Below are 14,871 nucleotides of genomic sequence, written 5' to 3' on the forward strand. Positions count from 1 at the left end.
GTTGATGTTTGATGTTGATGTTTGATGTTGATGTTTGATGTTGATGTGGTGAATGGTCGGGCGGTGAAGGGGGTGGCCACCGTCTCACAGAGGCAACGCGGTCTCTTGCCATGTCCCCCACATCATAGAAACTGTAATTTTTTTTTTTTTTTTTTGATCCTGCAAAGCAATTTCGATCCCTGTTGGTCACGCCTTGACTACGGCTAGGGCTGTTCCCGATATCGGTTTTTACCGATAATTCCGATACAAACCTGTACCGATATTATCGGCCGTTAATTATCGGTATAGGTTTTTAGTAGCCGATAAAAAAACCGATAACTTTGAGAAGTTGTTAGTAGTAGCCGATAATTTATCGGTTTTTTATCGGCTACTAAAAACCTGCGCCGATAATATCGGTAGACCTGTAAACTAGCCTAATTAGGCTTGTTTATAACTAGTTACTGCATGCATACATGTATATATATATTGTAAGTTAGTGGTGGAACCGGTGACAGTAGAAAGATGGACGGACTATTAGTCACGTGGCCAGTCAGATAGCATTCCTCCATGTTGGGATTCCAGCAGAGGACTGGGCTAGCATCATACAATTCACTCTTTTCGTTTCCAGCCCTTTTATTATGAAGAAGTCTCAGGGTATACGCTCCGCTGTCTACTAGTGCTGTCTAGGGAGTGTTGGTTGCTTGATCCTTCATCCATGATATCGACCTGTCTGCTATGCCGGACTGCCATTGAGCCATCCCCATTTCAATATATATATATCATCCATGCATGTATTGCCTCTCTTGAATAGTCCAACAATCTTAGATTCTTAATCCTACTCTGCTCCTAGCTACTGCAATAACCAACTGTAGCTAATCAATTAATAAATTCATTCAACGAACTAACCAAACTAAGCAATAAATTCAACTAGTTAACTAAACAATATCTTTCATCAGCATCAACATCCTCATAGTATCTGCCCCTAAACTATGCCTTCGAACTCCCAAAAGATCTCTCCCTCCACTAAATAATCTCTCAACTGATACCTCTGAAGCTGGGATCGCAAGAAATTCCCTTGCAGCCTCTGCCATTTGAGGGTATTCGCCCTTATGGGTACGCCACCAATTGCAGAGCCAGTCTGGATCCTCTGCACCTGTGATAGTAACCCGAGGACTATCAAAGTACTGATCAATATCAGAAACAAATTGATATTCCTGAGGCTGTAGCTTTTTCAGCATCCATAACCGCATTGTTTTGCGATTGAGAGAATCTTCCTGAGTCAAGTCTAAATTTGTCTGTGGAAGCGAGGATGGAATTGATTGTGGAAGTGGTGGATATCTCTTATGGAGCATCCGACGAGTCTCCCGTATAATCAATTGGGCAGCCTCTTGATCTACCATCTCATGAAGTATGAGATCACCTTTGAGCTGAGGATCAAGCATTAATGCCGTATAATAAGCTTCAGAGTTATCCATGAAGTCATAGTACTTTTGGTACTTCCTCATGCCTGCCCTTATTGCATTAGCAATATCATCATCATATCCCACTAAGGCATCATCCCGTAAAAGATCATGAAGCTTATAGTAAATTGGGACAGTGAGACTGATTTGTGGCGGCCTTGATATAGATACCAAGTGCGTCAAGTCATTAAAGGTTTTGAGAGCTTTATGAATCTGACTAAGTCGTTCCCATTCTGCATTGGTAAAGGGAGGAATTTCACCCTGTACAGCACAGAATCGATTAATCTGAGGTCGAGCTTGTATCCCATCATTAAGCATTCGAAAGGTAGAATTCCACCGTGTTTCTACATCATACTCGATGAATTTATCATCGAGCTTCATCTCATCACAGATTGACTTCCAGTCTTGCCTCCGTTGAGGACTGCGAGAAATCCAAATAGCAAGAATCCGGAGTTTAGCTAATGCTGATTGAGATGAGATTGATGGAGAGGTTGATGATGAGCTCGATTGGGAATTCCTGGATTGTAGATTATCACAGATCGAATTGGCCTCTGAAACACTTCCAGCTTTCAAGGAACGAAGAATATCTTTCACAATGAGGTTCAAGATATGAGCCAGACAGCGAACATAGCTATTAGGTCCAGAAAATCGAATTGGTTGTAAAGAATTCTGATTCTGTTCCAAAAGATACCATAACTCAGAAACCATCTCTTGAACATTTGAGGCATTATCCCCAGTAATTGTCGTCAACTTTGACGTGAGATCCAATTCCACTAAGGCCTTGTGAACCACAGTAGCAATATTCGCCCCTGTATGAGGTCCAAAGATTTCACAGAACTCTAGAGTCTCTTCACGATAGTGAAAATCCTCTGTAAGCCAGTGGCCAATGATACCAAGGATAGGATAGTGATTCTGACTTGTCCATATATCAAGAGATAATGCAATTGTTTTGCATGTAGTAGCTAAGTCCTCCTTCAACATTGATCGTTGGGTTTTGAATTGCTCTTGTAATCGCCGACTCACAGTTGATCGAGATGTGAATGGTAGAGTGATTCCTGGAATATCTTCAAACATTTGCTGAAAAGCCTGAGATTCAATGACTAGAAAAGCTTGCTTGTCTTGAATAACCCATCGAAGGATGTTGCGTTCAAGATGCTCTTGGATTGAGAGGTTCCCTTGTTTTTTGAAGACTTGGCGGATATCTTGGATTTTTTGCTTTGAATTTGAACTTTGAGGTGGAAGAACTGAGTGTTTTCTCTCAAGATGACGCTGCATATTCGAGGTTGATGACTGCCTTTGTGATTCCGAGGTTTTCCAACTACATTGTAGGCCAGTTTTTTCATCGATGACTGTACATTGGATATCCATGTCGACAGTCCTTGGTTTCCCTGTACGGAGGACTTTCCACTCACGGGATACCTCAGTTGTAGAGAAGTAATCCCAAATCCAATCGGTAGTCGGTGCTGGGCGAGGTTTCTTGATCTTCCGGGTAAAGGTTTGTGAGGCAGATTCATGAGGTGAAATCTCTGAGAAGGCTAGAGATTCTTGATCGGTAGAGGGAGAATTGAATTGCCATGGCGATTGTGAAAAAAACTGAGATATATCAGACTCAGTGATTTGGTCTGATGGTAGAAGTCCTTCAGGGGAATCAGGGCCACCATTAAGCAATTCATAGTCAACTCGTGCCTGCCTTCGTGTAGTCATTTGCAGGTCCTCATTGCCTTTGTATGCCATAATGATGAGAGTAATCAGGATGCTTGGAAGTTGGAAGTTGGAAGTAGGGGGTAGGGGGTGTGTAGTTGGAACCTAGGCAGCTGGATTTTAGAAAAATTTTCATGGTAGTACCTATTAATTATACAAGTAATATCGGTATACTACCGATAATATCGGCTGAAAACCGATATTATCGGCCGTTAATTATCGGTAGACAATTTTGTGAGCCGATACGATAACCGATAATTTTTTGAAGCTATTTGTAGTAGCCGATACGATACCCGATATGGAGAAATCCTGCCGATATCGTATCGGGAACACCCCTATGTATAAGAGTTCAAACGCTTTTTCCTTTCTCTGTAGGCTAGTCAGAACAAAATCAGTGGTTTCTCTGCTTCTTGAACGATTAACTCCGTACTTCGTACAGAGTCTAATATTATTAATCTACGTTGTAAAATCAAAAGGCCCTGCTTTCGTTGTCCTTCCTTCTGTCCTAATATAACACTGCCTATACGCGACCGCTAGCCGCCTCTTCTTTATAGCCTCCACTCCTCGTGTTCAGTCCCTTCTACGTTTCTTATATCCTCTACCGTGCTTAGATTAGATTTATGCGTCTGGCTAGACCCTTGTGTGCTGTCTAATTTCGATACAGTAGCCCGCCTCACCATACAATACTTATCCCCTCCTTAGACTAGCCTTGTACGTATTAGCTAAGATACGAGCTGAGCTAACTCTGAGCGCCCTTTTCACTAGCTCGGGTTTCTACCAACAGCTTTGGTAAATCCCGCATATATGGATGCAGCTTTTCGGCCTAAGAGGATTTTGCTCGAGATTCCACTTGTGATCAATTGACTTATAGAACAGCGCGTACTGGGCCGGGGTTATGAGAAGTGAGTGATTGGCACCATTATCAAAATGAACTCTACAGTATGCGATCGCTTCCTAAGTGTACACGCTTCTGTAGCAACATGCGTTCAATTGTCGGCAGATAACAACGGCCGTCGTATGGTTTAGTAAATCCAATCGATGGCAACTGCCCTTGTGCAAGATATCAATATCCTCGAGATTTTCCCGCAAGCTATGAAGAAGAAGAAGATAGGTCGAAAAAGATCTGATAGAGATCTATTTTGGCATTTTCCCTGATACTTTGACCGTTGACCGACTTGGGTGCCAATTTATTTACTACGCAGAAATATCGACGAGTCCGAATGTTGTTTATGATCAAAATATACTTGCTCAAGGAATGGTGCGATAGATCGACGTTTAGTGATGAAATATGGACAACTTCACGACTATCATGGGAATCAGATATGTAAAAGATCGATCGGTACTGTACCCGCAAATTTTGAGAGGTGCCAAACTGAACAGCGAGCATGGTCTTAAAAATGCGGGGACTGAGCTTGTGCCTTACTCATTCTTTGATAACTCAACTAATGCTAACACTCATTCTTTGATAACTCAACTAATGCTAACACTGCGTGCAGTATTCCGAGCCAAAAGAATTTTCATTTCACTTTTGTACAGTTTCCCGGGCTTTTCGAAGGCGCCTTGTCTTTTTATTGCTTACTGTGCGGTATTTCCCCTACTTTCTTTTTACATGGAAATCTACTTCGGCATCTACAATCGCCAGTACCTCATTGGCTAAGATAGTGAGATAAATCATAACGAGTTGTCCTTTATATTATCTTCCCCGTGAGATGCCGACATAGTCAAGGCTGCAGGCATCTATCATGATGGTGCCACTGAAGTCAAGCCTTGAGCGCCCTCTGCTCAGGCTAAGTCCAGATCATATGAACATATACCACTTCTTTTGTCAAAAGACCTTTGAAGTCATTCATCCACGATAGAATGGCACTTTGTCTTTCATCGGTTACCAAGGAATAGATGATGTCTTTTTATCATTCTGGAAGTGTTTAACCACTTACAGGAATTTTCTTTCTTGAAAGCAACCCAGTATGCAGTGGAGATATATATTTTCAATGCGCTATTCTCTACAATCTACTCTGCTACAGTCAACTCTCGCTTATACCACAGCATACTATCCAAGCCAAATTACGTGGTATAATTGAGTTGTGTTTTGGTGAGAGGATGACATAATATTTGACAAGCTAACTCTAAGCCCTAATACCTATTTAGTCTTCCATCCCATCATCTGATCCAAAGTCACCTGACGTTTCTCATCAATCTGAATCCTGCCAAAGTCGCTGATTAAGCTCTCAATTTGTCTAATATGGTCCGAGGTACCCTTTTCTTTGCTACAAACCCATAGTAGGATATCCTGGAGGCTGTCCAATATAGCAGAATTAGACAGAAGCTCAGGTGGGGGCCCATCAATGTCAATATCCTGAATTTCTGAGGTTGTTGGGGCAATATATATATCTTGCTCATTGGTCTCATCTCGCCCTTCAGTCCCATCTTCTAACATGTCTTCGTCCGAAGGGTTCAAAAACTCGTCAAATGGCACAATATCTTTATCACCAAGCTTATCAATTGCTTGATTATATAGACTTTCAATCTCATCACTCAATCCGGGCTCGGAAAATAGTGCAGACTCAGGTGCGGACTCGGGCGCGGACTCAGGCATAGGTATAGACTTTGGACTAATCAAAGTACTTTGTTTAAAGCAATTGATAATCGTTTGGTCTGATACACTTGTTCTCCAAACTTGCGTTACCCAGGTAACAGTATAATAAATGCTCATTCTTTGTTTTGGGTCTATCCCACGATCAAGAAAAGCAATCATATAGCGCATCCATTTCTTCCGATAATGGTGCTTCAAGTTTTGGATAATACCTTGGTCCAAGGGTTGATAAATTGAAGTTGCGTTTGCTGGCAAAAAAACAACCGTAATCCGGGGTGGTGGTGGCGCTCGCTGGAGTCCAATAACATGTGGTGAAGCATTGTCTAAAAGGAGCAAAGCTTTCTTATCTAAGGGAATACGCCCATAGAAAGATCGCAACCAGTCCTCCATAATGTCATGACGCATCCATGCTGCCTTGTTGTGACGCCAAACACATCCCAGAGCTCGGAAATTAACCCCCCGGAGTGCGCGAGGGGTTTTTGCTGTGCCAATCAACCATAAAGGGACTCGATCGGAACCATCCGCATTTGATGCAACAACAATAGTGATTCGTGTTTTATCAAGCTTTTTGCCAGCAATTTTTCCCTTTGAAAGACCACCATTTGGCATACGTCGCCAAAATAGGCCAGTTTCATCCATATTGTAGATTTCGGACGGTTTGAATTGATTGCAAATCGATTTGGTGCTTTTGATCTGATCATGTACCGAGGATGGGACTGAGGCAGCTTCTCCGTGGAAAGTATGATATTGAAGAGAGTGGCGTTGTTTGAAGCGAGTTAACCAACCCTCAGAGAATTGAGGTTTGGTCCGATCTTTGTATTCCGGTATTTGTCTCCAAAGCTCAGCTGCTTTAGTTTGGATCAAAGGGCCATTTATTGGTATTCCATTGCCAATATGGTTATCTGCCCAGTCATATAGCTTTTGGTCCAATAATGGCCAATGAGAGGATGAAGATCGTTTGTTTGCCCCTGCAGGGCCCGTATCAAGATAATTGTATTTGGATGAAAGGATCCTTGATATGGTTGACCGGTCAATCACTTGTTTGAATTGGTCCTCAAACCACTTAGCACATGCAGTCTGCGTGGGCTTTGGGCTAGTATTAGACCAAAATGCCCGTAGTGCCTGTTTCTGCGCGTCTGATATACCCAATTTGGTACGCTTTGGTCCCATTCTGACGCGCTTGGGTGGGGTCGGGAGGGTAGGAGAGCTTGTAGATTGAGGCATTCTGATTGGTTGATTGCGCTGACTAAGCAGATTTGAGAGGAAGAAAGTGTTACCTCAGTTACCTCAGCCGCCCCCAAAAAGGCGGTGAATTTGGCCATCCACCGCCTGCTGTTTCCAGCGATGCTGACACACCTTTTTTGGGGAACGTCTGAGCTGGGAATTTGGTGGTACCATACAAGTTTCCGGGGTTTTTGCCCGTGTTTATATGGCGAAGTTTCCAGGCGCGTCTTTCAATATTTCCAAGTTTCTCGCGCACCCACGCGAATATTAAGAATCGGGCGACGATGTCTTCTGCATCTTTCTGAGCTGAACCCATTGACACCAAAATTGTATGTATAACTGGAAAGGTGGGTGAGAAATATGTCCTTAAAATACCCGAAGGAACCCTTTCTTAAGCTGTCAAAGCCATTATATGCCCCAAGTATTCCGCCAAAACCTCCATGAAGCATATATTGACATATTTTAATGTATAGTGGCTACATCTGATCCACAATATTAACTCTATCGCGTGAGAATTGACTCCAAACCCGCCTCACGATGCCAGATCGACGCCCATCACGACGGAAGCCTCCTCGGAAATATAACGCGAAACTGAACGACCCCGGAAATGGACAGACACAGTTGGATAACTGGTTGGCCTCTGAGAATAATCGACCTTCTTCAAAGGCTGGAGAGCCTATTGAATTGGGAGTGGAGTACGAGAATGAGGGCGCAACTGTCTTGCTGGAGAAACAACAAGTTGAGAAGAATTCAGTTCTTCAAGCGCAGAAACTGATTCGCGATGCGTCTGAGAAGCGTAAGGATGAACAGGACCAAGCCATCAGACAAGCAATTCGAGAGCTGTATCCCTATTATCCACGTGCGGGTCAGTTGCAAGCATTGAGACAATTGATCTACCTGAGAAAGGACCTTATCCTGATTGCGAAGACGTCATTTGGGAAGAGTATGATATTGCAAGCAGTGTCACTCTTGCTTGATAAGTCTATCACCCTTGTTGTGCTTCCATTGAATCAAATTGGCGTTGAGCAGACCAATTACATCGAGAACATTGGAGGGCGACCTTGTTTCCTAAACAGGGAAACATTCTCATCCGAACTTCTTGACAGGGTACAAGCGGGCAAGTTCACACATGTCCTCGTGAGTCCAGAGCTTGCAATCAGTGACAAGTTCCGTTCAACTGCTATGCATCCAGGTTTCCGAGACCGGCTGGCTCTGGTTGTTGTAGACGAAGCTCATCTTGTGGCTCAATGGGGCAAAGATTTTCGAACGGACTATGCGCGATTGCATCAATTGCGAAGTCTATTCGGCAGTGGCGTCCCCTGGTTTGCATGCTCTGCTACGCTTGATATGAATACATTGCGCGTTGTTATTGAGGGACTTGGGTTTCCAAAGGATGTTGAAATCTTGCGGACATCCGTCAATCGTCCAGAGTTGCTCATTCAAACAGCTTGGATCCCACAAGGCGCGCATAAGAAGGCAACGGCCTTGCGTTTCCTGTTTGACAATGGTCCTTGTCAGCCCATTTTACGACCGTCACGAATCCCAAAGACATTGGTATTCTTTGACTCGAAGAATGATGCATATACTGCCATGGAAAATTGTCGGTATTGGCTGCAGCATAACAAGCAACCAGATGGGGCAAGTGTTCAACATTGCAACTATACCCTCAAAGAGGCAATGGATACGGTGAAGGTCTACCATAGCGACACCGCAAAGGGAGACAAGGAAGCAATGATCAAAGAGCTTCAGAAACCCGGACCGCAATCCAAGCTTCGTGTCCTCATGACCACCGAGGCACTAGCGCTCGGAGTGGACCTCCAGGATATTGATCAAGTTGTCATGTATCGGTTCCCCAAAAACCTACAACCAGCAACGCTCTGGCAACGCGGTGGTCGGGCATCTCGCCTTGGACAGGATGGAAAGATCGTTATTCTCGTTGATCAGTGGATACAGGGGCGTATCAAGAAACGTGCCGTGAAACGCAAGATTCATACAGAAAATGATGATCTAGCGGAAGACAACCCACTGGCCGATTCAGATGATGAAGTCAAAGAAGCAAACCCTGAGAGACCACAGAAAGGTGGACGCTTAAGTCATGAAGAGCGACGTGCTGTGTTGCCTGAATTTTGGTATCTCCTTGCCAATGAGCCTACAGAATGCCTCCGGAAACGGTTCCTGGACTACTTCAATGAACCTGAAGAGTTCAGATGTAATCCTCGGCGTGACCGGTGCTGCAGCAACTGCAATCCTGAGTATCAGCTCAATGATCCAACTCGTTATCTGTATACTGAGCACGGTCCGAGGTCAGGACAGATGGACGAGATAATCATCAACCAGTTAAAATATTGGTCCAAGGAGGTCCTTTCAAGCGCTTTGAACGGAGTGAAGTTCATACCTGATTGCTCAAGCATACTGGCAGAAGAACAATATGTCCATCTTGCGATATATATTGAAAATGCCACCTATTCGGAGCGGGAATATTTCCAGGCAAAGGATCTTCAGACAATATTGGGAATATGGGCTTTGTCGAATCAGCTTGCTGAGGGTCTTGTGGATGTCTTGAAGAATGCATATCAAGCAGCCTTTATGGCCACTATTCAAACCCCTGCAAAGAGGAAGCGTGTGTCGAATGACTCTAGTCAAATGAGTGAATGCAGCAACCTCACATGGTCTTCTGCAGTCACGCCAGAAAGCACCAGTCAACCAACTCCATCTCGGAATATCTCTCCGTGGGTTGATATTAACACGCCATCCCAAGCTTTTATGGACATGCCTCCTCCTTCGGCAACTCCAGTTCCCAAACGCAAGGCCCTCGGTGTGGTATCAGGAAATGGGCGTCGCGTGATGAAGGGTGGAGAAGACCTAGGTTCTAAGGTCTGGTAGAGAATGATGAACAATCCATCTGATGCATTCCATCAATGTGTGTCAGTCACCTTATAATATAGCGTGGGAGTATTATCAATGGAATGAAGAGAAGTATAGCTAAAGCTGTCCCGGCAGCAACCTGCTATTCAGTGTCATGTGTCATTCTCTTCAATCTCATCTAGAACAGCAATAGGAGTCGATGTCATCTTGCTAAAATCAACTTCTTGTGCCCACTGTCCGTTGACGACGAGGCTATTGAAGTTCTGTACGGCTTTGAAGAGCTTTTCGCCAATTGTTTCTGTGAGTATATCACATGGTTGAAAGCCTCTTGTCCGACCATTTGGTTGCTTTTGGATGCACTTCGAGATCTGATAAGCTAGATGACGAACATCCTGGCTAGCATCCTTATTTTGGTGTCGCCCATTGCTATATTCTCCAAAGGTAGCCTCCAGAAGCTCCTTTAGATCAGTACAGTAGCTGGCTGTGAGAGCAGTTCGACGGAACATGGTAGTGATGTCCAGATTTGAGGTCCGTCGAGTCGACATGAGTGTCTTCATATGAAGATTGAAGAACTCATTCAGTCGATCAATTTCGAACCAACCGTCCTCCGCACCCCGTAGATTCACAAGTCCGTTGGCAAGAATGGCAGTCTGCAGCTCGGGATCAGCTGCTTTGGTTTGAGTGAGCCATGTCATATACAAGGAGAGGAAAGAATATCGGGTTTTCTTTGTGCCAGGGAAGAGGAGACAACATTGTGCAAAGATCCGCTGGATAATTCCAATGTCACCAAGTTTGATGGCAAGCTTCAAGGACTTGTAAGTCTCCATCTGCTGAAGGAATTTCGCATGTGCTGAGAACTCATAGTCGACTGGTTCTCCTTCTCGTTCACGAACCTTAGACTGCTGCTCTTTAAAATGGAACAGAGACTGGCGTATCTGATCCACAACGTCCAGGAATTGACCCCTTCCGAGGCTTTGAATCCAATCATCCACATCTTTAGCATCCGCGAAATTGACTGTTAATGGGACAAACTGATAGAACATGGCCGTGACGCGAGCGTCAAATGAGCGAGTAGCCACCTCTTCTTTATGGTGGAATGGACTTTTGTGTCCCTGTACGCAACCGAGACAGACCTTATTATGATGGATCGTCGATTCAACGGTAGGGTGGTCTGTCCCAGCATAGAGCTCAAAGATCATATCCAAGTAGTTCATACGCCAGTGGAACAGTCCGGGGATTGGCAATATCCAGCTGAAACGATCGAAAAGACGAGAAGCCTCCGCACGTTCTTTTTTGACGGCACGAAGGAGTGACACTGTTTTCTGATCTCCATAAACCAGTTGTAAAAGCCCATCAAGGTCTGTATCATCATCATCCCCCAGTTGCTCCAGAAAGACATTCTGAATGACCTTGTATGTCCCCTCTGTCGTGCCTTCGTTGTATAACATTGGCCCAAGGCTGTAGTGAATTGTCTTCTGCGCTTGCAGTCGTTTAACTGCTGGGAATTCAGGCCAGTCAATAAGATGGGCTCGCGGTTTCATCTGGCCTGGTTTGACGCACGCTTCCGCAGTAAATAGTTTCTCTACTGCCTCCCGATGAGTATAGCGAATGGCCTCTGCAATCCAATGGCGCTGACATTGATGGAAGATCTCATCATCCTGATTGCCTGGTGCCATGTAGATATCATGAGGACTCAGTGTAACCTCTGGATGGAACATAGATCGGAGAAGCCCTCCTGCAGGGATGGACTGACCGATACAAAGCTTGCCAGTGGTGGCGGAGATATGCTCTGATGGATCACGAATAGTTTGATGTCGAACAGTCTGGCTGTAGTCAAAGTTATCCCATGCCACAATGAGATTCCTGCGAGAAGCCTGGGCATTCTGTTTCAATTGTTTCTGTACACATCTTGGGGTAAGAAGTCAGCCAGAACATGTTATTCTCCGGTAAATGCGGTTATAGTACCTGTCCTAGTTCTGCAAGTTCCTTCCGTCTGTCCATGATAGTCTGGTATGCTGAGTTTATCCCCAGGCCAGCCAGAAAGCTAATCACACGTCGCTTGACACCCATTGCATGTAAATACAAGCCGATCAACATCGGGAAGTTGTTGCTTTTCCGTGGTGCAAAAGCGCAAGCCAGAATTGAACAGACCATCACAATGCTGCCCTGGTGGATCTTGGGTGTATCGCGATGGTTTCCTGGAGGTGTCATGATGCTAACGAGCAGTCCACAGAGCTCTGGAGCTTTCCTCTGCATCTGCGTAGCCAAGCTAGAGATGTCCATATCTTTAGGGTCCACATTGGACTGGAACTCGCCGAGTATATCTCCGTTAATCAGCCCTCGAATCTCGGTCTGTATCCGAGACACGAGATCGGATGCACCAGTGGCATATATGTCTTTTGAGACACTACCTAGCCGCTCAATAATTTCAGGTTGCCCATATATAGCGTCAGACAATTTCTGTGCTCGATACGATGTCGAATATCCATTTTTTTTGACTGGTTGTGCATGCACCATGTGGTAAAGAAGATCCTTGATTGTCCACCGGTGCTTATCATTAAGCTCAGCCAGTACCATATCGACACGTTCGCGTGGCTGCAATCCTGAGATATAACGAGATCGCTGAGTAGACGCAGGTGGTTCTTGTAATGGTGAACTGGAAGAAGGCCACTCGAGGGAGGATTGTCGAGCACGCTTTCGCGATCTAGAGATCATATTGGGCAAATCCGGTGATGCCATTCTTTCTAACAATGTCAGAAATACTCTCAGAGAGCTTGAGAAAACACACCTTGACCAAATGGTGGGGTTGCTGGCGAGAACCGGAAACTTGTATGTACGGAAGGGGTTCCCGGCTCAGACCACGGGCTGATGAAGCAACCCAATCGGGTTAGCGTGGCAGAATCGGCAGAATTCTGTCTCATCATTGGCTGTGGTCTGAGGGAACTGAGGTAAAGAAAGTGTGGTAAAACAAAATGTGTTATATTCTGTCAATTTATATGGAAAAAACTGGAATGAAGGGGCCATCCAAGCAAGGGATGTGTTATTATCAAGAATGTGCAATATCCCACCGTGGTATAAGCGAGAGTTGACTGTATATGGTTTATTATAGATCTAACTTTTATAGTTTATTATTAGTTGAATATCCTATATTAATGACCAATATCAAATTGTAAAATTTCACTAATTGCTGTTTCATGAGATAGCAGAAATAGCATACATGGATGAAAATGCTTCTATTGATTCCGATCGCTATCGCTATAGTCGAGTAACATTGTAACGTGTTTAATTGTGTGCATGAGTTTCCACGGGTTCGAATCTGCGTATGATCCCATTGAGCTTTACTAAATTTACTAAATGACCTCCATTTCACTAGTCGACCCTCTGCTGGAGCTGTTATTCGGCATATACTTTTTACTATACGCATTTACACTATTTCTGACCAGGTACGGCGTGTAAGTTCTGAGTAAATATTGGGCTTTTGCTCCCTGTGACCATCTATCACAACTTGGCGATATGGTGTACCAAGATTCTTCATCGGACAACCGAAAGGGCGTGAACATGATGATCTGTTCTCGATCTCGCTGTTCTGTACCCTTGATGGTGCCTGTCGGTCCTCCCTCGAATCTACCCGCTATCAGCGTCTTCTCGGAGATGCCGACCTCTCTAAGAGAAGACGCCAGTGAGCGCCGCAGCCATCAAAACCAAGTCCAACAACAAAAATAATTCGGCTAGTAACATTGTTAATGCACCTGCAAAAAGACTCACAAATTCATTACTGGGAGTGAGCGCCGAAGCTAATGCAAAATCCTGGAGAGCAAAAATAAGCAAAACGGCAAGGAATGTCTGTTGTCTGTACTGCAGAGCATTGAGCCATAAGAAATGCTACTACCTCAGGGCTGATTTGAGGTATAAGGAATGCGCTCCAATGCGTGACCTCTGGTTCTTCAAATTTGGCACCGCAGAAGGTACGAAATCGGCGTTTGCTGAGGGTAAGGGAGATCAACATAGCGGTGCCCCAACGCCCCAGACAGTTGCGCAAAATTCCTATGCGAGAGCCAGCTTTCTCAATGGGTTTTAACGAGTTCAATGGGAGATATTTGACACTGGGGCCATTTGAATTGACATCCAACTAGACTGGAAAAGAGCCATTTCAATGGCCAAAGAAGACCAGGAACCCGCATGAGCGTAGATGTCAGAGAGGCCCCCATGGCCTTACCGCCCATCTTGTTGCAAAGAGCTCAACGCGTGGTGAGGCCACAGTTAATTAGCCTGTAGAGACCGCCCTGGGGAGTTCGCGTGGGCTTTGCGACACCCCAATGGGGCGGTCTCGACGCACTGTTTCCGATAGCAGATGTAAAGACCACTCGATGCTCCGGGCCGAGGGAATCTCGCAGGCCCCGGCCCAAGCCGCTCCAATGATGTTGTGGGGCGAGTTGGGGCCTGCCATGGACGAGGAGCGGCGGAAGGCCATATGCTTGGCAGGTGAGTTGATCATCCCCCACCCCCAACACCTGAGAAGGGCTGAACAGCCCACCGTAGGACAGCGGGGCTCTCTCGCTGAGATGGCTTCTCCTGCGGAGAATTCAGTCAGGCCAACAGACTCTTGATTCCCCACAGCGGGCATGCAATTGATACCTCACCGAGGGAGAGAATGCCGCCTGAGAAGGGGAGATGAGGAGAGAAAGAAGATGAGGAAGAAGAGGTCCATGAAATGAGGGTTTATACTCCACCAGTCAGGGCTGAGAGAGACCTCGTCCGAAGTGCGGAGAGTGAGAAAGCCAATTGAGCGCTTCAGTGCAATTAAATGAGATAAGAAAGATAAGCAAGTTGGAAAGCTGGCTATGCAATCCGCATTTCTAGTAGAATGGAGTGGATTGGCACGGGACTCAATTCAATTGACGGACCGCCGGAATGCTATGCAATGGTAGCAACTCATCAAGTTGTGAAAACATGGACCGTCAACATCCCGAGAAATTACACCTCCAGTCTTGTCGCCGATGCCGCAGCCCATAAGACTGTTCCCAAGCGCTGTGTAGGTGCTTCTGACGG

The 14,871-nt window shown here is 45.2% G+C and overlaps 1 protein-coding gene across 1 annotated transcript; it reads left to right on the forward strand.

The window, feature by feature from the left end:
- Window positions 1-14,138: 14,138 nt before the first annotated feature.
- N7446_011948 (uncharacterized protein) lies at window positions 14,139-14,429 on the forward strand (the record flags this gene model as incomplete). The annotated part of the gene is made up of 1 exon (XM_058520690.1): window positions 14,139-14,429. The coding sequence occupies one exon, from the start codon at window positions 14,139-14,141 to the stop codon at window positions 14,427-14,429; it is 291 nt and encodes a 96-aa protein (XP_058366976.1).
- Between the last annotated feature and the right edge of the window lie 442 nt (window positions 14,430-14,871).

This window comes from Penicillium canescens (assembly GCF_028828765.1).
Source record: "Penicillium canescens strain IBT 15451 chromosome Unknown utg000009l_segment0_segment0, whole genome shotgun sequence".
In the NCBI taxonomy this organism is placed as follows: Eukaryota; Fungi; Ascomycota; class Eurotiomycetes; order Eurotiales; family Aspergillaceae; genus Penicillium; species Penicillium canescens.